Source organism: Emys orbicularis, chromosome 1 (genome assembly GCF_028017835.1).
Source record: "Emys orbicularis isolate rEmyOrb1 chromosome 1, rEmyOrb1.hap1, whole genome shotgun sequence".
Taxonomy (NCBI): Eukaryota; Metazoa; Chordata; order Testudines; family Emydidae; genus Emys; species Emys orbicularis.
In genome coordinates this window covers 103,018,670-103,042,593 of record NC_088683.1, presented here as the reverse complement: position 1 = coordinate 103,042,593, position 23,924 = coordinate 103,018,670, and the positions used below count along the sequence as shown (strand labels likewise).

The window sequence follows — 23,924 nt, the reverse complement described above, 5'->3', positions numbered from 1 at the left end:
GTTTGCACTTCCTGACCCTGGAGGGAAGAGCAAGAGTCAGGGACAGAATGGCAGGGATTGTGTTCAGAACAGATTAGGAGGAAGCTGGTGTGACGAACAGAAGAAATCAAAGGTTGTGTGGAGAAAGCAGTAGTGGGAGAGTTGGGGAGTGTATGGACAGAACATAAGAGACTGTCAGTGTGGAATGAATAGGGGTGGAGAAAAGGTGGGGCATATACAGTGTTTGGGGAGTAAAATACACCAGTGACTAAGGATCAAGATGAGACCCTTGGACCAGCAGTGGGAGGACACCCTAAGGCACTAGATGGCTTGGCAGACTGGCAATGACATTTATTATTTCTAAGTTGCTGGATAAAATTGATGCAGCAGGTGTCGATTTAGCCGGTCTAGTGAAGCGTTTTCTTTCGACGCAGCACAGTGAAGACATCGCAGTAAGTCACCCTAAGCTACGTTGACTCCAGCTACGTTATTCACATAGCTGGAGTAGCATAACAGCTCAACTTACCCCGGTAATGTAGACAAGGCCTTAGATTGTAACCTCTTCAGGGCAGGAACTGTCTTGGTGTTGCATGTTTGTACGGTGCCCGCTGCAATGAAGCCCTGAGTCATGATTTGATCCCCTGGGCACTACTGTAATACAAATTTAAAAAAAAACACTTGAGGCTGTTCTTCCCTTTTTTTATTTATTGAAAAAAAAAAATGATGTAAAAAGATGCCACCAGGAAGAGAGAACTAAAGGAAATGAGGCTTGTTTACAGGAGACTGGAGTGTTTTTGTTGTTGTTTTTGTTTTTAACCAAATGTAACTTACTGCAGTTGGTCAGTTTGTAGAGATACTAAATGGAAAAAGGAAGCTGCCAGTCTTGCATTCAAGAAGAGAGGAACTAATTTTAAAAGTAGTTGGATTTTCTCTTTTTTTTTTTTTTTTTTTTTTTTTTTTTTTTTTTTTTGGAACTGCACACATGTGCCTGCAGTCTGAGCCTTTCAATACAGAGACTTTTTTCATAAAGTTAACGCTACCAGTTGACTACAGGGGGTCCCTGGTATATGTCTTCCCCTTATCCGTTGTTTCATATATCCATCGCTCATCAATAGAGGAATGTGTTCTGATTCACATCGGTCCTGATCCGCATATCCGTCGTTTGCAGTATTGTACTGTAAGTTGCAAACGACGGATATGCTCACCGACGTGAATCGGAACACATTCTCCTATTGATGAGCGACGGATATGCAACAGATATGGGTAGCCCCACTTAATATCCAGGCCCACCCTCCACCCCAGTCCCGGCTCTGCTCCCATCCCAGCACTTGCCCCACCACTTGCTCCCATCCCAGCACTCCAGCCACGGAGCAGGGGTCGGGGGCTCACCCGGTGCGCCAGCTGCGGAGCCCCAGATGGGCAGAACAGGGCAAGCCCCGAGCGCCTGTGGTGAGCGGGAGCGCACATTTTTCTGGGAGTCCCAGGCCAGAGTGTCTATCGCGCCCCCCACCACAAGGCCAACTGGAGGGGGGGAGAGGCCGCCAGATCGCTTTTACCCCTCTGCTCTCTGTCATTGCCCACTCAAGTGTCCCCGCCTGCCTACGCCACTGCTATACCAGTGGGTCCCCGGTATATGTCATTTTGGTATCCGTGGCCCTTTTCAAGAACATAACTCCAACGTATACCAGGGACCCACTGTAATGTTTTGTGGTTGTTTGTAGCTTGCAAATTAAACTGAAAGCTGCTTTGCTACAATTCTTGAAAATTAACCAGAAGTTTTATAAAGTCTAATTTTCTTCTATACTGGAATTACACTTCTAGGACCACAATCTCTTAGCTTCTTGGTTCTGAAGCTCATGGCCTTGAAGCAGATCACTAATGGCAGGTGTACTTCCTCCTAGATAGATTTGCAAATTTCTATTGTCACTATAGGAAGTAACACATCGGGAAACTGGCAGTGGAAATATTGCCATACTGAAAAGTTATAAGTAATCAAAAGTAGCAGAAATGCCATTGCAATCTTAACTATAGTCTAATGTCGATTGCATTTCCCTTCTCTGCTAGTGTTAATCACTTTAAAGACTCCAATAAATGATTATCACCTCCTTCCAGCACCAGCATGCTTTTAATCATTTAGGGGGAGAGGTTTTTTAAAAGGGAAAGAAATTGAACAGGAAAATGTGGGGAGGGGCATATAACTCTTTAAGAACTAGCATTCTCACAGTAAAGAAAAATATAAAGGATTGATAAGTCCCTGACTGACTGAAAATGGCAAAATCATCCCATCTGATTACAGACCATTCTAGATCTGATTTTATTTATTTATTGTTTTTAAAATGTGTTATCTGCTGACTGATTGCACTCCTAGGAAATAAAAACATGGCACCATTTTTTAAAAGGGCATAAACTTTTACAAGTAGTCATGTGTTTGGATACAAATGTAGCCAGCTGTGAAGCTGGCCATTTTTTGACTACTTTAGTATTTTGTATCATATTAATATTGTATAGTGCCTGTTGTAGGAGATAATTGCATGTAACAAGGAAACATTTGAAACCATTTTGAGGCATTTAGTAACACTAAACGATGACAAACATGATGGAGCTGGAAGGAGGTGATAAGGATTTATTGGCATCTTTAAAGTTATTAACTCCCTAGTAGAGGAGAGAAATGCAATGGATATTAGACTATAGGTAAGGTTGCAATGGCATATCTGCTATTTTCAGTTACTTATAATTTTTCAGTATGGCAGTTGTGCTTGAATGAATCTTTTCATGCTAACACTGATCGAAGTTGATTTTGTGAGAGAATGAATTATTATTGCTAAGTTTGGGGAAAAAATTAATTAATCCAGTTTTACTTCATCTAAATATAGGTAGTGTGAAGGGGAAGAGTGAATATACACATTTGTGATGTTTCAGACTTTTTTTTGCACCTAACTGAAAACTGCTTTGTACAGACTGAGGGTGTTTAAAAGTATTTTTGAGTTTTTTATGGTTAAATTGCAGTTTTTACCAATGAAGTGTTATCTGGAGTTCTGTAATCCATGAAAAGGGAAAGTGGCATACAGAATGTGAACTCCTTATTCGTCAGAAGTCGGGATACATACAAGGATAGCACCCATAAAATATATAGGAATGAAGTATTAAAAAAAAATCCAATATAACCATAACAACCTATCCTAAACATGAATAGTCTTTTGATTTTTAAATAAAAAATGTGTTGGTCTCAGTTTTATAAAAAGTCTCTGTTCCGTTCACAAAAACTAAACTTTGGTACAAATTTGGCCTGACAAGGATGCTTTGTTGTTGTTGTAATATATGTATTTCTAATGTTTTTCAATGCAAGGGAAAAGGAAGGCCTTGAAATCTCTACAGCGCTGGGGAATTTTCAACACTACTTGGGCAAGGTGTTGGATAGAGTGTTGGGTGGCTGGAGTTAGCCCCGAATTTGTTTCAAATAAAACCTATTTGTAAATAAGTAGTACAAATCATCTTGTTATAGCAATGAGAATTGTTGGTTGCGAATCAGTTTACTCTCCACAGAAAGTCATATGATTGAGCTTCCAAAACCACCTACAATCTGTGAAAAAGATTTAACATAACCTTTTGGTGTTGCAAAAGACTAAATTTAGCCAAATTAAATCACTGTTGTGCAATTTTCCATCTGTTTATATCCTACAGTATTGGAAATATTCCATGTTAATTAAAATGTCTGATAAATATACTAACACTTTCTCCATTATCAATGATGGGAGAATTATAAATTAATTGACTAATTTAAAATGTCAGGATGCTTTTTCCAAGCCAACCTTGTATTAATAGCAGGAATTCTTTTGGTGATGAAATGGTCCCCAATTATCACAGCTTGGGTTTTGTTGTACATTGAACAGAAGTCAACAAAACAAGTATGTAACAGAACCTGCCTAAATAGCAGCCACGCTCATTAAAAACATAGCATTAATCAGGGGGTGAATGAAGAAGGCAATGGTATATAGATTTTTTTTCCCCCTCTCCTTTTCTAATCATAGAACAAAATAATGTTACATGAAAGGATCGGAACTATTATGTAGTACTCAATTATAGGGAGGTGAATAGGTCCCAAACATGCCATGTTATCAAAGGAACAGACTGGTGTTTGCATGACGGTTGTTTCATTACAGACACTGTCATTAATTCCATGTGTCAATACTGCCCTGTCATACACAGAACAGACAAGAAAGAAGTACCCTTGAAAACAAGGGAATGATTTTTTGAATCGTTATCAAGCTAAGTGGCAAGCAGGAAGCTGAAACTTGTATAGGTAAATTTGAAGGGACACTTGGGAGATCTGCAAGTGGGAGAAAAGAATGTATTTTACCAACTGCTTAATTAGGGTGTGTTTTCTACTTGTATACTTGAATAGAATGCTTTGTTTGTGTTAGGAACATGTGTAGTGCAGCGAAGAGTCTTTGATCTCGTTAGGGGATGTTACAAGGATGTTTACACACATTTAAACAAATTTTATTAATATGTACATTCATATATTTGCATTTATAATATATATTCAATGGATACAGCAAAATTCACACTGCCACCCACTGTGTGCGGGAAGTAATATCTCTTTCCTGTAATGTGGAGTGATCAAACTTCATAGATGTGAAATTATTTTCTTTGAAGTGTGTGCATTTGTCAGGAGAACCCCAAGATGACTTTTACCTTACTTCAAACAAAAGGGTGCAGGTCCTCAACTGGCATAAATTGTCATAGCTCCATTGAGGTCTCTAAGCAACCAGTGCTAAATTGGTGACTCGTTGTGGTTAATGGACCTAGCACAGTTTACACGAGCTGAGGATCTGCATGAGGACTGTTGTATGCAAATGTCAAAATCGGTTTTATTTCAATTGGTGGAGTTACTCCTCTTGCAAACCTACCCAACAAGTTTTGTTGTTTTGAGTAATGCACTCATTCCAGACTCATAAAGTTAGCTTTGTGGCATCCCAAATGTCACATATTTTGTTTGCTAATTATTCTCTTTACTTTTAGTCCTTTTTTTCTTTTCCCTTCTCATTTTACCTGTTCGAAGTACACAAGTTACTGTGGGGTGATTTGGAACTTTGCAATCCAGCCCAGCTGAGAGGAAGCACATAGTTGTGCTGGCCCTGATTCTAGGACAGAACCAGATTGACTTGGAGACTGTTGCAAACTGGTCCCGTCTTCCCCTTGGAGCAAGAAGTAATAAGTTGTGCCAGCTCTCTTGTTGGCACAGCTTACTTCCTCCATGCCAGCTCAGCTGCACTGACTGGCCCATGTAATGTTGGGGGGAGAGCATGGACCCAAAGCTCCACCCACCTCCATGAGAAGGGGAGTAGCAACCTGATAGTGGTTTCTTCCCCTCCTCCATAGTGTCTGGTAATACAGGAAGCCTGTGCAGGAGAACAAAGGGTACTCAGCAGGGTTCACAGTTAAGCCCTATGGGATGAACATTCTTGGAATGACACCCACAAGTGCAGTATAGTATACAGCCAATATATATTGTGGCTTGAAGAATATACCGTGATACGAAAAATACATGAGTTTGATCATCTTAATCATATATATAATCGGGGGGGGGGGAGTGTTTAAGGGGGTGCATCAGTCTCTTAGTTTGAGTTATGCTCTCAGTTAAATATTTTGTGTATTTAAACTTTTTAAAAAACAAAACTAATATGAATGCACATATTGTTTGCATGGTGTCTTGACAGATTTTACAGTATAAGTTTTGAAAATGATTCCTTTTAGTGAGAGCAAGTTCATCTCAGGTACTATGAATGTATATTTCTATGCAGTATGTAGAAATGAAATAGATCTACAAGGTAAATCACACAAAATACAAATCTTATTTTTGATACTTTAATTGAAATGGCATAAAACTTTCTTGTGAAACTATACATACACCCAGATATTTGTGAATATCGTTAAGAAAAAACAGTTGCCTCAGTGGGCTAGAAAAAATGTAGATTTCTGGGTTTTGTAGATTACTTACCCCCAAATTGCATTTTGTTTGGAAGGTTAAAAGTCAGAAAACTAGCTTGGGAATCAAATGTCCTGCACTGCAAGCATTGTAGAAGATGGGTACTGACAGTCTTATGAGAAAATTGTAATAAAAATACTGGGTTTTCAATATACTGCATGCATCAAGGTAGATTCCTGTTTTCTAAGTTTCCCTTATCTTTCAGCACTGGCACTGAGGAGCTGCATCAAAGCTGTTACGGCCTCATGTGTAACTGATGCATGAATCCATTTCCTTTAGATTCATTCTACAATATTCGAATTTAATTCTATTTTATACCAACCCAAATGGATATTGACAAGTCAGATCAAATAAAGATGTCCCAGATCCACCTTACCTTATGGAGCCTGAAAATTTGGAGGACTCTCCAGACCCTGTTCTTACTTCTTGAGGAAAAGCTAGACTATTTGCCAAGATACAAGCTCCCTAGGCTTCGTAGATAGGAAGGGTAGCCTTCCTTCCTACAATCTGTGTTAGAAATTGATAACTCCAGAGTAATCCAAGAGTTCTTGAAGCCTGTCAGGATCTGATGATGCTGTCTGTCCAAGAGATCTTGAACCAGGAGAAAATTGGTGGTGACGCATGCTCATACAACCTTAACTGTCAAGAACTCTGAGATATCTCCAGTTTCCTCTCCTGCCACCATTATGAATTGTCTGGAGGGCTGCTATTGCTAAAGCATATCTAGTTCAAATTCTTATTTGGCTATGTAAAGTCCTTAATCCACAATAGAGATGAGCTACTTGAGCAGCCATCACTCCCCCTAGGTCCCTTTAAAACTGCTGTGGTTGGCCAGGTTGCCCTTGGTTTTCATCCTGTGGTTTTATATGGGTAAGACCAGGAGTAGCAAGACCTTATTTCAGCAACAAGGGGTGAAATCCTGGATCCATTGAAGTCCATGGCAAAACTCCCATTCCCTTCAGGGTAGCATGGATTTTTACCCTTTGTCTATGGGACTTCTTGAGCAGACACATTGAAGTCCTACTGTAACTGTTAGCCTGGTGTATTCAGGTCTCTCATGACTGCTTTGTTTTCCCCTTTTACCACCATTTTTATTTGTTTGGTCCTTTTGGCAGTGTGACTCTTTAATATTTTTAATGTGCCCAGATACATGGTGACTTATGACCAAATGGCTAATAAGCAACATGATTCTGTGGCTTTTGACATCTGTTTCAGATGTTGTGATGTAAACGTGTTTTGGAAGAAAGCCTAGGAATTTCCTGATTCTTTATACTTGTTGGAATTTAAAAACTTACTCAACAAAGAACTGTGGACTTCAAGCATTGGGTGAGGGAAGCTTTTAGTATGCATGACAGAAAAGCAAATGTATCCTTAACTGAGGCTTGACTATGAGTTACTGAGACTTAAATTCACCTGGGGCTTGAACTGTAATAAGGCTGAATTGTGGGATTCAAAGGATCTTGTTACCTACTAGAGGCTTCTGACTCCTGTGCTGCATCTTTCCAGTCAGCCAAATGCCTTTTGAAAAGATTCCAAAGCACTTCACCGGCCAGACTTTACTTGTCTTGTTGGCAGGCCTAATGGCAGGAGGAAAACCACAAGCCCTGTGCTTTCAGTACTAGATATGTGGCTCCTCACCATTGTTTGGGCCTAGGAAATCAGAATTTGAAAATATCTTTGATACTCTCTTCCCTTCTCCCAGAATACATGTTAGAGCTTAAGAAGCTGGAAGAATTTTCTCAGGAAATTCTCAGATGGTCAGGAGAGTCCTAGAACCCATACTGCCAAAGTGAGAAGAGGAGGAAGAATCAGTCCTAGAACCCATGGCTAGTTCTCTCCCCTCCATCTCCCTTCCATGAGGAGAATAGCCAGTGGATGTACAAAATTGCACATTCCCTCCCCCTGCCAGGTCCCCCTGGAGACTGAGGTGTGCAAGGAAGCCATACTGTTACTTGTCTGCATGCAAGGGTTGCAGACCTCTTGCACAAATACCTAGAAGTCTGCCCAGCCCAGCTTGGCAAAACCACACTGGTTTCCTTGAGTTCAAGGTGTCTCAAGCCACATAGTGCCACAAATACATTTTTCTAAAATGCCAGAGGAGAAAGCACTATCTGTTGAGTTTGTGTCTGGTGCAAATAATCACTGTGGTTTGCGTGCCTCACTTATGCAGATAGTTTCCCTTTCTCTATTGAGAGAGATGAGATTCTTCAAAACTAGGGTTTCTGGTATCTTGTTTAAACATTGCTCATCTTTATAATATCTGGCTTATTGTTCATACCCTGCAACTAGCATGTTGCTTTTCTAGCTGCTTCTGTAACAGCCATTATTGGGATTGTTGACTCTCTGTACAAAGCCCTTCTCTTTTGTCCTAAAGAGAGAATGAGGAACAGGCAGAATGTTGGAGGAAATAAAGCATTTCCCCACTGAGAGTAACTAAATTCTGCTCTTTAGGTTATGGCTGTCTTTGGGGACAACAAACAAGTTTCAAGGGATTCCCTTTCAAATCTGAGGTAAATTAGGGTCCGGCATCCACACCATTTAAATGAAATCATGAAAATTAAAAATAAGGGCTTTATAATAGAAAATCAAAATGTTATCTTTGACCTTACAGCCTTTGCCATAATCCACATATAATAAATGAGGTGATAAAATGTGAGGATTAAATAAATCTTTGCTAATACTTTTTGATTGGCTTTAATCAATAATTAATCATCTTTAGATGAGGCTGTGGCTTGTGGAGTAGATATAATTGGATTAGCTGTGGAGAGGCCTTTGGAGCTTTGAAGAGATTAAAATGGCTGTCAATCCTGTAATTAAACTGCTACAAACAAAAGCAATAGTGTAAAAAAAAAAAAAAAGGCTGACTGTTTCAAAATGAATCAACAAGTACTTAAGCACCACTAGAGGTTGTGTAGGCAGAACGTTCTCCTGAATGATTTATTTCACTGAATGAGATGAATATGTATCAAATCATCTATTTTAATTGTGTGTGTTGCCCAGAATGGCAGGTGAAACTTTGGCAACCATTTCTTCTTAAAGAATTCACAGAAGAAAAGCTAGTGTATGTATTTAAAACAGTGAACCTGCTCCTTGTCCTGAGTCTGTTGGGCATTGACTTTTCCTGTATCTTTTAATTGGCTTAATAGGTTGGCCTACATGAATGAAGTCTTTATCTGTCCTCTCCACCCCCATTTTGGATTTGTTTTGTTCCCCTTTCTTGTTCAAAATGGAGATCTTCGTGAAAAAATTATTGTAAAGATTGTAAAAACATAGTTTGTGTGTATATTTCTATATATAATAAAACAGTGGATTGATGCATGTGTGCATATGCTAACTAAGACTTTTAAAAAAATCTTACAGGGATGAGGTTATAAAACCAATGGGAGTTCGACCGGATGGCACGATGACTCCTTTGGAAGAGACAATCTGCCAGTACCAAACCAATGAGCAAGACAGTTCAGATTCAGACTAAAGCATCACCTGCTTCACTGTCAATATCTCCTTTAATCAGCATCTTCCCTCAGAGCCGCGACATCTTTTATCTACACATTCTACCCTCTCATTAGCCAGCATCACTTTAAGTCTTATTATTGGGATATTTGAATGATGGATCTTGTGGTGTAATCTCTGCATTTTTATTAATCCATTTATATAGGAACAAATGATCAGTTTATTAATTGTAAAGCAAATTGTATTTCAGTGAGATGAAAATAAAAGATTGCAATGCAAAAAAAGTAAATATTTATTAAAACTTGCTAGATTCTTCTCTCCCATTTCAATAGGTTTTTTCCCTTTTTTGCTTTTGTTTGTGGTGTCTTACCCCAACCCCTTCCTAAAATACAATTTCTGCTAAAGAAGCAGAATGACTTAATTGCCCTAGGAATAAAGGATGTTCAATGTGACATGACTGACCTAGTCAAGCCATAAGTTTGCTTACACAATTGCTCAATGATTCTACCACTGCTTTAGGAAAAAAACATGTTAACCATCAAATTTTATCTCACCATTCATTACCATGGTTAACCAATCTGTTTCAAAATTTAACCTCTGTGTCAGTCAGCTACTGATTACTGCTAAATCTATTTTTATTTTCTTTTTTTAAATAAGCTGTATTTGGTTGTTCCCTGAATCAGGGCCACAGAAGTAAACCCCAGCAAGCCTATACTACTTATGGCCTTGATCAGGAGCATCGAGTTGTATGAGAGCACAGGAGCCTGGCTCCACCAAAGTTCGGGGCCGGGTCTCTCCTCTGGCCTTGCCTGCTGCCCCTGCATGCCTCCCACAGATCGTCCCCTGCCTGCCGCCCCCGGGCAATTTAAAAGGGCCCGGGGCCCCCGCCGCCACCACCGACAGCGCAACAGGGCTAAGGTGCTTCCTTTCCGCCTGCTCTACTTCCGGAAGCAACAGGAAGCTGCTGGCACGTCCCTATGGCCCCTGGGCGGGGGGGAGGGCGGTGTCTCTGCACGCTGCCCCAACCCCAAGTGCCGACTCTGCCAACTGCAGCCAAGGGGAGCTGCGGGGGCGGTGCCTGTGGGCAGCGGCACATGGAGACCGGTCCGGCCCCCCCGCCTAGGAGCTGCTGCCAGAGGGGGGTGTGGATCACTTTTGGGAGCCACCTGAGGTAAGCGCTGCACCCCTCACCCTCTCCTGCACCCCAACCCCCGCACCAGCCCATAGCCTGCACCCAAACACCCTCTGAGAGCCTGCCCCGTGCACCCCCTCCTGCATCCCAACCCAGAGCCCACACCCAAATGCCCTCTCAGAGCCGGCCCCCTGCCCTAGCCTACTCCCCAACTCCCAGACCCTGCACCCCCTCCCCCTGCCCTAGCTCGGAGCCTGCACCCTAACTCCCTCCCAGAGCCACCTCCCGCACCCCTGCCCCAACCCAGAGCCCACATCCAAACTCCCTCCCACACCCAAACTCCTTCACAGAGCCTTAGGCGGGGGCAGGACTTCGACCTGTTCTGGGCACCATCAAAAATTATACGAAGCTGCTGCCCCTGGCCTTGATTCAGGAAAATATCCCTATTCAGAACAGTGCTTAAGCGTGTTCTAAATTGTTGCCAGGGATGGACTTCAGTGCATATTTAATCAGATGCTACTTGCTGAAAATTAACAGATGTGTAAATTGAGGGGAAGTCAAGTCAAGAAAGGAGAAGGGATTTTTTTTTGGGGGGAAGGGTTTTTTAATTGAAATTGGTGGAGTTATGGGATAAGGCTTGTCATACTTAACTAATGCTTCTTTAATCTTTAATTTTCATTTTTTAAGGGTCCAGAATTGTAAAGTTTTAGGAGAGCTGCATTACGGCTGTTGCCTTTTTGCCTCCCTGGTCTCTCTACCTGTGTCTTTTGGTATCAATATGTGAATTACAATCCCTGCTACCTGTCCTAGTCAAGTCTGTTTCTGTGTTTTGTTCAAGTGCTCATCTCTCTCACTCTTTCAGGGGGAGGCTGGCAGAACTCCTCCAGCAGCAACTACTCCAAGCATGGTTTTTCTCAAGGAAGCCAGCACCCCTCTAGCCTTTTGTTTCCCTCAGTTTAACATTGCTTCTGGACAGACTGTAATGTCCATATGCTCTCCTAAAGACTAAGTGTGCACACTTCTGTCCACATGGCTCCCTAACCTGAGTGATTTTGTGTAGCAGGGGAAATGGAACTTGATTTCATAGAGATGTGTTACCCAGAGGTGTTTCCCTAGCATCCCTTATACTTCCTAAAGGACTGGAAAGGAAAAGCCCACTGATGCTATCTTAGAAGGTGTGAGTTTCACTCACTTCAGGGAGAGGTTAGCCAGGAGCCTGCCCTTTTACTTTAAAGAGCACCAGGGATATCAAAATTAATATTATAGAATTTTTTGAAGCTGAGACCACTACAAATGTGTTATGCTAATCCATGCGATTCTAGATTGCCTGATGAATCTGGCTACATCTTCATACTGCATCGAAACAAGTGGAGTTCAAGCCACCTTGCAGAAGTGAAGCCAGCCACTGCTCCCGCCCTGAGTTGGAGGAAGAAGGCAACTGGCCAAAGCAAACACATTTCTAATGCACCAATAATATCTAGGTGCCATGTACAAAAGTAAGAATGGCCCCATTTCTGCCACTACAGGACCCTACTCCTCCATCTTGCGCAAGTTTCCCGAATGAGATTGGTATTGGTAGTTGCCTTCTTCCAGAGAGTTAGTTCTAGACTGATTTGTGTTTTTTCTCCAATAATGGGAGTCTGACTGTGGAAGAGTCTACCTGTGGGCAGTGCTTGCTCGACACAAATTGTCATCAGCCCTCCGTAGACAATAAAGTTAATGGTGTAGAAGATGACAACTGGAGAATTCACAAATTCTTTCCCTCAGGAGCAACAGCTCATGAGCTTCATTAATGAGGATTTGAAGGTCTCTTGGTATCCGCTCTGCGTGTTCTTTCCTACAAAGGCAGGAGCCGTTGTCTCAAGAGTAGATTCCCATAAAACATACACAGACTAGGATTTTGGACACCAATCAATGTTGTAGCAAGACCTCCTGCAAAGTGGAAGGGATCAACACAAGGTAATTTTGACTAAAGAGAAAGATCACACTTTGCTCCCTGAGTGTATTCTACCAACTCTAAAATGATCTTTCCCAGAAGGCCAGAGGGAGGAACATAAATTATATTGGCTCAAGGGGCCTCAATATAAACAGCACAACCCTGGGCTTCTGCCAGTCTGAATAACACAACCATTTGTTTTCCTGTTTAAAGGTTTATTTTGCACAATAAGAGTATATATTCTTCAGACACCCACTAGACACTGCTTAAAGTGATGGGCAGGAATGAAGACTCAGTACCTGAATCTGGCTGCTGTTCCAGCTCTGAAGTAATTCATCTAAATTCACTCCTCCTTAGTAGATTGCAATATGGTCTCGTTAAGTATATGGAGTAACTTTCTACTAGGGCAATGTCCCAAAACCTCACTCCATTATTCCGTTAACTTTACACAGCAAGATTATGGGGAGTGGGGGTGAAAGTTACTGCAGACCTGGCAGCTCCTCCTTGAAAAAAACCAAGGCTCTTCTCACTCCCCACATGCCCTCTCTCCTTTCTTTGAGATGGCTCTTCGTCCTACCTCACCATTTCATCCCTCTGCAGCATGCATACAAAACACTGCCTGCAGGATACCTGCAATCCATACTGTGTATCAATCTGCTTACCCTGACAGGTTCAGATTCTGTGGAATTTAAGCTTTTGGGGGGGAAAAGTGGTATGTAGCCTTTTAAGTTTGAAAGAAAACCTGCACCTGCTGGGATGCAGTGCTATCTTCCTCAGTCTGCAGAAACTGGTAAGAAACAGCACCACAGAGACTGCAGCAGGAAGAGGATCTGCTCCTTACGCTCCCTAAGGAAGACCTGAGGTAAGGAGGAGATAGGAGTCTAGGTCAGAGAAGGATGGTTGTGAATAACTGGTGGTCTCTAAGTTTAAGCCCCCTTAAATTTCAAGCAACTGCACTGCTCAAGCCAACTGCTCACAAAGAAGGAAAAAGGCCCACAGGCACTAGCCCACGTAGAACCCAACACTGAGACGGGGAAAGACACAGGGGAGGTGAGGAATAAAATAGGCATTACAGTGGCCCTAAAGAGGCAATAGCTAATTTTATTAAGGGCCTGAGTGAGGCTAGCACCCCCATTTCTCCTTGACCTATGGATTTACAGTTGCTCAGCACTTCAGGGCATAATATTAGTTATTGTGGCCATTCATAGTCTAACTTCAGTTATCCCAAACTCCCATTGATACGTCTGCAGTGCGCTGCAAATGCGTATAGGGCCCTTCATGACTTCATAGCTCTGCCCTATGGGCTCTAATTAAAATTAAATTCAGCCATGTCTCCCTAATGAGTTTGACATTCCTCCCCTTGCTCCCCGGTGCTGCACCTCTCTCAGCTGCTGCAGGCTACATTTTGGTGTGACTCAGAATATTGTTAAATGAGCCTGGAGGCTGTGCTTCCCTTTTTGAGTTAATTTGTATGACAATAGTGCCTACAGGTCCTAATTGGGATCAGGGCCCCATTGTGCTAGGCGCTGTACGTACGTACACGCACAGTAAAAACACAATCCCTGTCTTGAAGAGCTTATAGTCTAAGGGTGAACTCAAGTGAGGCTTTTCTAAGTTTAAGAAAAAATGTATCTGGTGTCAATGAAAACCAGACATTTAGCAGTAGCTTCAGTCATTTTTTTAAGGACAGATCTTCTCATGAACCCCTGCACGCCCCCCGTGCTGAGCCCAGCCTACAGCAGTGAATATATGAGAAAATAGTAGGACAATGTTAAGGAATCAAGATGAAAATACACTTGATTCAGCGGAGTGGTGCAGCTGCTTGGTTGTTCTCTCTCTGGGTGTAGGAATGCACAAGTAGCTATCGGTAATCTCATGTGGGAATGTAAGCAGTATTGTTGTAGTTGTGTTGGTCCCAGCATTCTAGAGAGAGAAGGTGGGTGAGGTAATATCTTTTACTGTAGAGTCATGACTGAGGAGAGCTGTAAAACACATGTTAGGGTGACTATAGCATGTGCTAGTAGAACAGGATTATTTTAGCATATTTTATGGTCCCATGGCCTAGTTTTTGCTTCTGCTAAAAGTCTTGAGGCAGCCATTGGACATTATTCAAACCATCAGCCTGCTTCTGAATTTAATAAGCTTTAGTTCTACTGTATGTAATTGTATTGGATAATAATGATGGGCTCAGTCAATCCACCCATCCAATGGAAGTTGCTGGATCTGTCACTTTCTGATATTGGATAAAACTTTCAAAAGCACTTAAATACCATTTTAAAAAGTGACTTAGGAGCTCAAATGTCACTGAAAATCAAGGGACTTAGGAATCCAAGTTACTTCTGAAAATGTTACCCATTGTCCTTTGTGACGGGGCAAGGCCAGATGGCTATAGGAAAGTAGTGAGAAACAGGTATGTTAGCCTCAGGCTAAACAACTCCCTGTTACCATGGTAACCAAATGGCAGTTGCTCCAGGTTAATCAAGACACCTGGGGCCAATTAAGTTCCTTCCAGAAAGCAGTGGAGACAGCTAGGTTGATTGGGACACCTGAAGCCAATCAGGGGCTGGCTGAAACTGGTTAAAAACCTCCCAGTTAGTCAGGTGGGCGCATATGTCAGGAGCTGTGGGAGGAAGTTGCGCTGTTGGAGAGACTGAGCAGTACACACCATATCAGACACAAGGAAGGAGGCCCTGAGGTAAGGGTGAAGTGGAGCTTGAGGAAGTAAGGGCTGCTGTGGGGAAGTAGCCCAGGGAATTGTACGTGTCCTGTTTCTAAAAGGTCTGCTACCATAGCTGATACTATTAGGGTCCCTGGGCTGGAGCCTGGAGTAGAAGGTGGGCCCGGGCTCCCCCCTTTACCCCCCCGATTAATCACTGAGACTGGGAGACAACAGAGACTGTGCAAGGGAGGATAGTTTCTTCTCACCTCCCTCGCTGGCTTATGATGAAAATGGCTCAGTAGGCTGTGACCCTTGCCTCTAGAGAGAGAATGTCTACATGGAGGGTCACAGTGAGCCTCTGAGGCTAGCAAAATCCACCAGGAAATGCGGGACCCACTGAGACAAGGACAGAGATTTGTCACAACTGGTGTCAGGGTGAGATCATCGTTCACAGCATGGCGGAAGAAGGAGGTTTAAAAAAAAACAAAAGTGCACTGGGGTTTTGGATTTTGTTTTGTTTGTTTGCTTTGTACCATAATGGAGGAGGTGGTAAGAGCTCTGGTACAAGCCACGGCAGCCCAGCAGGAGGCCACCCGGGTTCAGGCAATGGCGCAACAGGAGTCTATGTGGCTACAGCAGGAAACTAATCAATTATTGATGAGCCAGGTGACCCAAGATCATGCCCTCTTGCGAGAGGTTGTGGACCAGCTGAAGATCCTCACCACCCAGGCCCAGGGGTCCGACGGGACGCGAACCCTGAAGGCCACTGGTTGTCTGCCAAAGATAACATCAGAAGATGATGTAGAGGCATATCTCCTCTCATTCGAGAGGACTGCTCAGTGTGAGGCGTGGCCCCAGGAGCAGTGGGCCAGCATTCTTGCCCCTTTCTTGTGCGGAGAGGCCCAGAAGGCCTACTTTGACTTGCCTGCCATGGATGCCACTGACTATACCTGACTGAAGGCAGAGATCCTAGCACGATCAGGGGTGATGGCAGCAGTATGGGCCCAGAGGTTCAATGAGTGGAAATACCAGGGGAACAAACCTCTGAGGTCCTAGCTATTCCATCTCCTACACCTCACACGGAAGTGGTTACAGCCCGAGGTGTGCAGCCCAGAGGAGATTTTGGAGACCCTGGTCATGGACCATTACATGCGAGGACTGCCACCAGATCTTCGCAAATGGGTAGGCCAGAACGATCCGTTCACCTATGACGAGATGATCATGCTGGTAGATGCATAACAGCCAGGGAATTGACCCAACTACCCAAGGAAGGCCCCTTTCGAAGCAAGCACTTGACCCCAACCCTGAAAGGTTGGGCAGCCAAATACCTGGGGAGTCCTAAGTGGAAGAAAGGGGGGCTGAAAACCAGCGGGGACCCCTGAAAGAAGGGATTGGCCTGAGGGGGGGGGAACCCTGGGACTATTCCCCCTAACCTCTGTGATAGGGGAATGATTAGAAGCAATTATAGATGTTATGCATGTGGGGAGTGGGGACACATAGCAGCACAGTGACCTAGCACCGAGGAGCCTAGGCATTGTAACTTAAGGGATTGGGAGGTCCCGTGCTCCCTTATCCAACTGGCGGGCGTCACATTAGCCCTGCATAACTACACCAGGCCGGTGAAGATAAATGGAGCAGAGACACAGTGCTTGTGGACTCTGGGAGTGCTCTCACCCTTATATTGGGTAAGCTGGTAAAAAGTAGCCAGCTGCTATAAGCCAAACACATAGCAGTGATGTGCGTGCATGGGGCCATGAGCCATTACCCCACCATCCCGGTGGAGATAGAGGTTCAGGGAAACCCCATTGAGGTGACAGTGGGCGTAGTTCCTAAACTCCCATATCCTGTAGTCATTGGGAGGGACTATCCAGGGTTTGATAATTTACTCCCTCCGGAGAGGCTGGAGGGAGGAGGGGACCCTGAGGGCAGCGACTCGTCACCGGGGGAATGTCAACCCCCGATGTTCGCTGAGATTTCTCAGGATCTGTTCTCAGCCCCCCAAAAGACCCGGAAGACAAAAAAAGAGAGGAAGGCTGCAAAAGCTTTGGGAACCCGGATCCTGACCCAGGGTCAGAAGACTGCCCTAGTAGGCAGAGGCAGATGGACATGAGCAGCCATCAGAGAAACTACCACCACGGAAGGTGAGCCGGAGGCTGGCCCCAGCCGTGATGGCGGCGAGCCGTTGGAAGAAGCAGAAACTGGCCCCTGGGAGCTTGGGCAGGTTAGTCCCGGGAGAGAGACTTTTGTGCGGGACCAGGCAGAGGACCCTAGATATGATAATGCCAGGAAAGAGGTGGCCAAGATAGATGGGATACCTGTAAATGGGAAGGTCCAGGACCTTACTTTATAGTAAAGAAAGATCTCCTGTACCGCGTGGTGCAAATGCAGGAGCAAGAGATGCATCAACTTCTGGTGCCACGAAAACATCAAAAAGCCATATTTAGCCTATGCAACCCGATACCCAGAAGCCATCCCCCTACGCAACATGGCTTCCAAGACAATAGCTAAGGAGCTAGTACAGATCTTTGCCCGGGTTGGACTACCCAAGGAGATATTGACTGATCAAGGGATGCCTTTTGTGTCCAAGTTGATGAAAGATCTCTGTTGCTCCACGTACAAGCCCTATGGACCTCTGTATACCACCCGCAAACAGATGGCCGAGTGGAAAGGTTCAATAGGACCCTCAAGGCCATGATCAGGAAAGTGGTGAGCCGGGATGGGAAAGATTGGGATACCCTATTGCCTTACCTCATGTTCGCCATCTGTGAGGTTCCGCAAGCCTCCACGGGTTTCTTCCGTTCGAACTACTATACAGGTGCCACCCCTGGGGCATATTGGATATAGCCAGAGAAGCCTGGGAAGAGGAGCCAAATCCCGGAAGGAACATAGTCGAGCATGTACTGCAGATGAAGGATCGGATAGCCCGAGTTACGCCCATTGTATGGGAACACTTGGAGAAAGCACAGGAGACCCAACGAACCCATTATAACCACCAAGCAAAGCTTCAACGGTTCCAACCAGGGGATCGAGTGATGGTCCTGGTGCCCACAGCAGAAAGCAAACTGTTGGCTTAGTGGCAGGGACCCTACGAAGTGATCAAAGCCATGGGAGAGGTGAACTATAAGGTGCGGCAGCCAGGCCGCAGGAAACTGGAGCAAATTTACCACATCAATCTTCCAAAACCTTGGCACGATCGAGAGGCATGCTTAGTCACCCAGGAGACCCTTCCCCAGGAGGATAACTTACACGAGCAAGTGAGGATATCACCCGACTTGATGCCAATCCAAAAGATTGAGGCAGCTGACCTGATTAATCGCAACCGAGATGTGTGGAGGGTCACAGTGAGCCTCTGAGGCTAGCGAAATCCGCCAGGAAACGCGGGACCCACAGAGACAAGGACAGAGATTTGTCACAACTTATAGTGAATGGAACATAGACAATAAGGGGTGATTTCCCTATTGGCAATCCTGTGACACTGGATTCTTAGTGGTACTTTGCCATGATCTAAGTATCTTCTCCACTGTGACCTAGGATACCTTGCATATTCCCTCTGTAAAACCTGCTCTCTGTATTACTAATTTTCCCCATGATTCCTCTGGGACAGAAGAGAAGTTGTTTCACTGATTTTTCTCAGCTAACATGAAGAACATCTTGTGGTTTCTGATTATTTGGCTGATAAGCTGATGAAACCAGAGAATCATCACTGTTAGTTTACACACAAAGCTCTTGCTCCAATTGTTGCTGTACCTGTGCATTGTGGCATCAGTTCTTGGTACAGCTCCCAAAAGCAGGTGCTGATTAGACCTGAACGGTACTTTGGATTAAGTCCTATGGATTCCCCAGGTCCTGCCACTGTCTTGGGTTCCACTGACATTTTTTATATATATATATATATATACTTAGCTCGTCAGCTATTCTTTCAGACATGCTTCCCTCAGAGGCTCCATATAGTTTTCAGTTTGACAAATGAACACGGACAGCTACCTCTTCCTTATATTTTCTACCCAATTTGCCTAACATCTGGCTCTGACCTGCAGAAAGCACCTCCTTTGTGCAGGTAGGAAGAAGGAGACGTTCCTTGCTAGTAGCAGAGTTGGGCAGGACAGCTAGGGAGACTCCTGTGACCTAACTTTGCTGTTCGGGAGCTCTGAAGTCTACCTCCTGTCTATTGATTATGCATTTTTGGAAATGCATCCAGCACACTCAGTTGTGCAGGACACAACCCTAAAGGGCCAGTAACCTGTTGCAAGAACAAAAAGCTATTTTTCATTCAAAAATAACCTTTAGATTTCTAAAACAAATTTTCATGGGAAATTGACACGATCTAAACATTCTCGTTTTTTGTATGAAAATCTCATGCTTTATTCTGCTGGGAGGGTTTAAAAATTTTAATTGAAAGCATTTTGGCAAATATTTTTAAACAGTTGTTAATGTAAAATTTTAACTGAAAACCCGGTTTTTGGCAAGGGAAAGTTTTGAAAAGATGCTTTTGGAGGAGGGGTGACTTGCTAAAAAAAATTCACAAAAACCTTCAAAAAGATGAAAAAGGGTTAGTTTAGAATATTTTGACTTTTTTAAAGAATAGACTTTTTTTTTTTTTAATCAGATCTTATTTGCATTAAGAAATGACTTCCATCTGGACTGTCAATGCACTTAATATTAAATCTCCTTAAAATGCGAGTCCCTTTCCCTGGAACATTCTAAAAAAGTGGTGAATGGGCAGTATTATCTGGGTTTTCTTCCTTGATATCATTCTTTTGAAAGAAGCTTTGGCTTATCTAGGTGAAGTAGTTGTCAGAGAGAGCTTCAAGGTAGGGAATGTTACAATCCAGCAAGCTAACATATTAGTCCATTGCCAGGCATCCTATTCAGAAAAAGAAAAGTAAACTCCGAAGTATACAGGAATTCAAGAGCTTCCAAAGGAGCATTCCACTACATTCTCCTTAGTCTTATTAACACAAAACAGCTAATAAAATCCGGCACTTTAATAAGGTTGGCTGTAAAAAGACTGTTCCACTGTTCAAATAATTGAAAACCAGACTTTTTAGATCTTTGATGAGCAACAAGTTAAACAGTTAGCTGGCCAGGAAAGAGTTTTGTTTTTTTTTCTGATCCATGTAAAATGCTAATTAAAAGTAGTACAAAGGCACAGCAGATCTGAGGAACAAGTATAATCACAGTGTAATTTGGCAAATGAAAATCATTGGTTGTGTTAACATCTTAATTACCTGGTGTATTCAGCGCTGTTAGAAAGGTATCACAAAATGATAGGAAACATTATGCTAGTTTAATTGAAAGCATCTATACAATAAGACAAAACAAATCAATCTTTCCTATGTTGTTTTGTGCAGCCTTTACTACTCCTGAAGTCAGATATCTCCACAGAATGCAGCTTCTGGCTTCAGGGACCATGCAATGTTTAGCTCAGCAATCTCTGACCTGTCAATTTGTCTTGAGTGCTGGGTCCTTTGACTTCTGCTAAATGTCCACTGATACTGAGTTACGTGCGTACCATTTAAAAAGTAATGTATCCATAGGTCATTCTATGTTAGGCAAAGCTTATGGGGGTGGCAGAGGGGTACAGGAAGATGCTTTTAAACCCCATTGTGCTTCCTGAAGCCAGCTGGAGACCAGTCTGGACCCTGGCATAATGTAATGCAACCTCAAGGCTGCTTTAAGTTGTACCTGGCTGCCAGTTGTACCTGTCAATTGCCAACAGCCCCCAGAAGCTATGCAGGCACATCTCCTTTCCCCTACCCTTTCCAAGACCAGAGCAGGTATGGGGGAAGAGAAGGCCTGTTGGCTGGAAGGACAGAGGGCTGAGTAGTGGGAAAGGTTGGACTAGCTTGATAAGCAGCCAAATGTTTAACCTTTTGTGAGGTTCCTCCAACACCAGATGGCTTGTTTTACTCTGGTAAGGTTCGCTTACTCTGTGCTTTTAAGTAGCAGTTGGCTCTTTTGATGCTGGTGGTTGTATGCTTATTATTTCATTTTCTGTGCAGTCACTGTGTACAGTTTCTAAGAATTGATACTGCTTTGGGAACAGCGTGTCTGCCCATAATTCTGCCATAAAATCACCACCTCCTCAACTGGCTTCCTTCTTGAGACCCCTCCACCCCTCTGCACTGGGAGGAAGGACCGGAAGAGGAGCTCTCGGTGGCAGGACCAGTTGGAGGGTCAAAGAGAAGTCTACTATGGGCTATGCTTCAGAGGAGGTGCCCACATTGACTGCCGCCACAGTCCCAGGCAGCCTGAGCACCTGCCTCTCCAGCTGTATAACTGCACAATAAGAAGACTGCATGGACTGGAGTCTCCAACTGAACAGCCACAGCTTACAGTTCCTCCAGGATTCATTCACAGTTCACTGGTGCCCAGTTACGCAGAGTGAGAGCAGCTACTGTAGTTTGGTCACTTCATGTTCCTAGTCAATAAAAAGAGCTGGCTTCTGCTACCTGCCAGCCTCTTGCATCTGCTGATGTTTTGGTGTCTTAGCTCAGCTTTCCATGCTAACTGGAACATGGCGTGAAGGACATGCAAGAGGTTTTCTTGCTGCTCCTGGAGGCAGACCCAGCATGCATAAGCTCCTGGCTGGTTCTGTCCTCACTTGGCCTGTGTGTAATGAGTGAGAATATACAGTGGACATTTACCAGCTCCATAGACTCATAGACTTTAAGGTCAGAAGGGACCATTATGATCTTCTAGTCTGACCTCCTGCACAATGCAGGCCACAGAATCTCACCCACCCACTCCTGTAACAAACCCCTGCCCTATGTCTGAGCTATTGAAATCCTCCATTTATGGTTTAAAGACTTCAAGGTGCAGAGAATCCTCCAGCAAGCGACCTGTGCCCCACGCTGCAGAGGAAGGCGAAAAACTGCCCTGGAGGAAAATTCCTTCCCGATCCCAAATATGGCGATCAGCTAAACCCTGAGCCTGTGGGCAAGACTCACCAACCAGACACCCAGGAAAGAATCTCCAAATGTATTATTTCACATTCTAAGCACAAAGAATACTGTAAATCATACAGAAAAGGTGAATTCTGTGGTGCTCTAAGTTCATTTTGTAGGAGCACCCCCTGTATATAATATATTGTAAGTGTGTGTGATTGGCTTTACAAAGCAAGCTGTCTGCCATGATACTGGCAGGTGATGATTTCAGTGAACAATATGGCAGCAGCCTGAATTCCAAGCCAGAAGTGGATCTCACAACTTGATGTGCAGAAAAACTGGGTGCTTAATTTCACTAGAAGTGACATTTCAAGGAGACACAAACTCATTAAGATGGCACAGTTAAATAAATAACTAATTAGATAAATAAATCAATTGGTTCAATTGGAATATGTTGTAAATAAAAAGCTCCATATGGTATTTATCTTATTCCAAGCCAAATTGTGGCTTTATAATCTGTTCTGGACAAGGGCTGTGCCTCATGCAGGCCAGTTTATTCCCTGCTCTCTTTTTTTTTCTCTGGGGTATTAAAAATCTTCTTCTAGTGCTGAGGAGTAGCAGATGATTAATTCCACCCTGATGTCCAGTTTTCAGGAGATGGAGCCGAAGTCCTGAACGTGGGTTAACGTATGGGAGCACAGAGGGATTGCATCTCCTCCTTCTCTCCCTGGATTAAGAAAGCAACACTCCCGCCTCCTCCTCCCGTGGCGCTGGCCCTCCTCCATCTCGTTTCAGTATATGACTGGCCTCGTTCACCTGCTTGACAGGGGTAGTGGGCGCTGTGGAGGGGTTTCTCCTAATGCACCTGCTCCAAGAAAGCCATACAGGAGAATGGAGACAGGATGTCTCGCTCAATGTCCCTGTGCACAGTCCAGACTCTGGGGGTGTGTGTGTGTGTACTTCAGAAGATCACATTGCAGGAGGACTTTACTACCCAGTGAATGAGGCAGGGATGTGGGGATCACATCCTTCACTATGTCATTTCCTGAGTCGAGTGCTACACTTTGCAACCCTGCCATCCTTTAATGTAGTGTTTTAATATAATGTGGACCGGCTCGGTATGAGCTACCTTTGACCTACAGAACTTTTTTTTTTTTTTTTAAACAAAGGAAAGCTAATATCAGAATATGGTATTTCCTACCAATATTTAGCACCAGAGTCTCTGATGAAAAGGATAAAGGAGCTGTTATGAAGTTGCAGATTTAATTCATCATGGAAAGGTTTGCTGTCCCTGCTCTAACCTGAGTAACTGGCAGCAGCTCCAAGACATTTTCTGTGAGTGAAATAAATGCAATGGCACCTCACTAGTAAGCTCCAAGAAAATACGATCCTGTTATGACTCCTCTTAGCCTTGGGAAAGGAGTGCTAATGGTCGTTTAATTGCTGCTGCTGTTAAAAAGCCATTCTTCCTGTAGTATATAAATCTATATGGTGTTACCAAATAGGGATTTATAACTGAATGAGATTTACACTAGGATTGTAAGGTATTTGGGGCAGGACACCCTCTCTATGGGCTGGTCCACACTACCCGCCAAATTCGGCGGGTAGAGATCGATCTTCTGGGATCGATTTATCGCGTCTCATCTGGACTCGATAGATCGATCCCAGAAGCGCTCCCCCGTCGACTGCGGAACTCCTGCTCGCCGAGAGGAGGAAGCGCTGTCGACGGGGGAGCCTGCCTGCGCCGCGTGGACCTGCAGTAAGTAAATTTAGTTCGATCTAGGAAACGTCGACTTCAGCTACGCTATTCTCATAGCTGAAGTTGCGTTTCCTAGATCGATCCCCCGCCCCAGTGTGGACCTGCCCTATGTTTGTACAATGCCTAACACAAT

At 43.8% G+C, this 23,924-nt stretch overlaps 1 protein-coding gene across 2 annotated transcripts in view; it reads left to right on the top strand.

Moving 5' to 3' along the window:
• Window positions 1–9,696, top strand: part of RIC8B (RIC8 guanine nucleotide exchange factor B) — a 54,575-nt gene extending 44,879 nt beyond the window's left edge. For both annotated transcript variants that reach the window (XM_065407438.1, XM_065407430.1), the window contains one exon: window positions 9,329–9,696. In XM_065407438.1, coding sequence (XP_065263510.1) covers window positions 9,329–9,440 — 112 coding nt within the window. In that variant the 3' untranslated portion in view covers window positions 9,441–9,696. The remainder of the gene's footprint in view (window positions 1–9,328) is intronic.
• The last annotated feature ends 14,228 nt before the right edge of the window (window positions 9,697–23,924 follow it).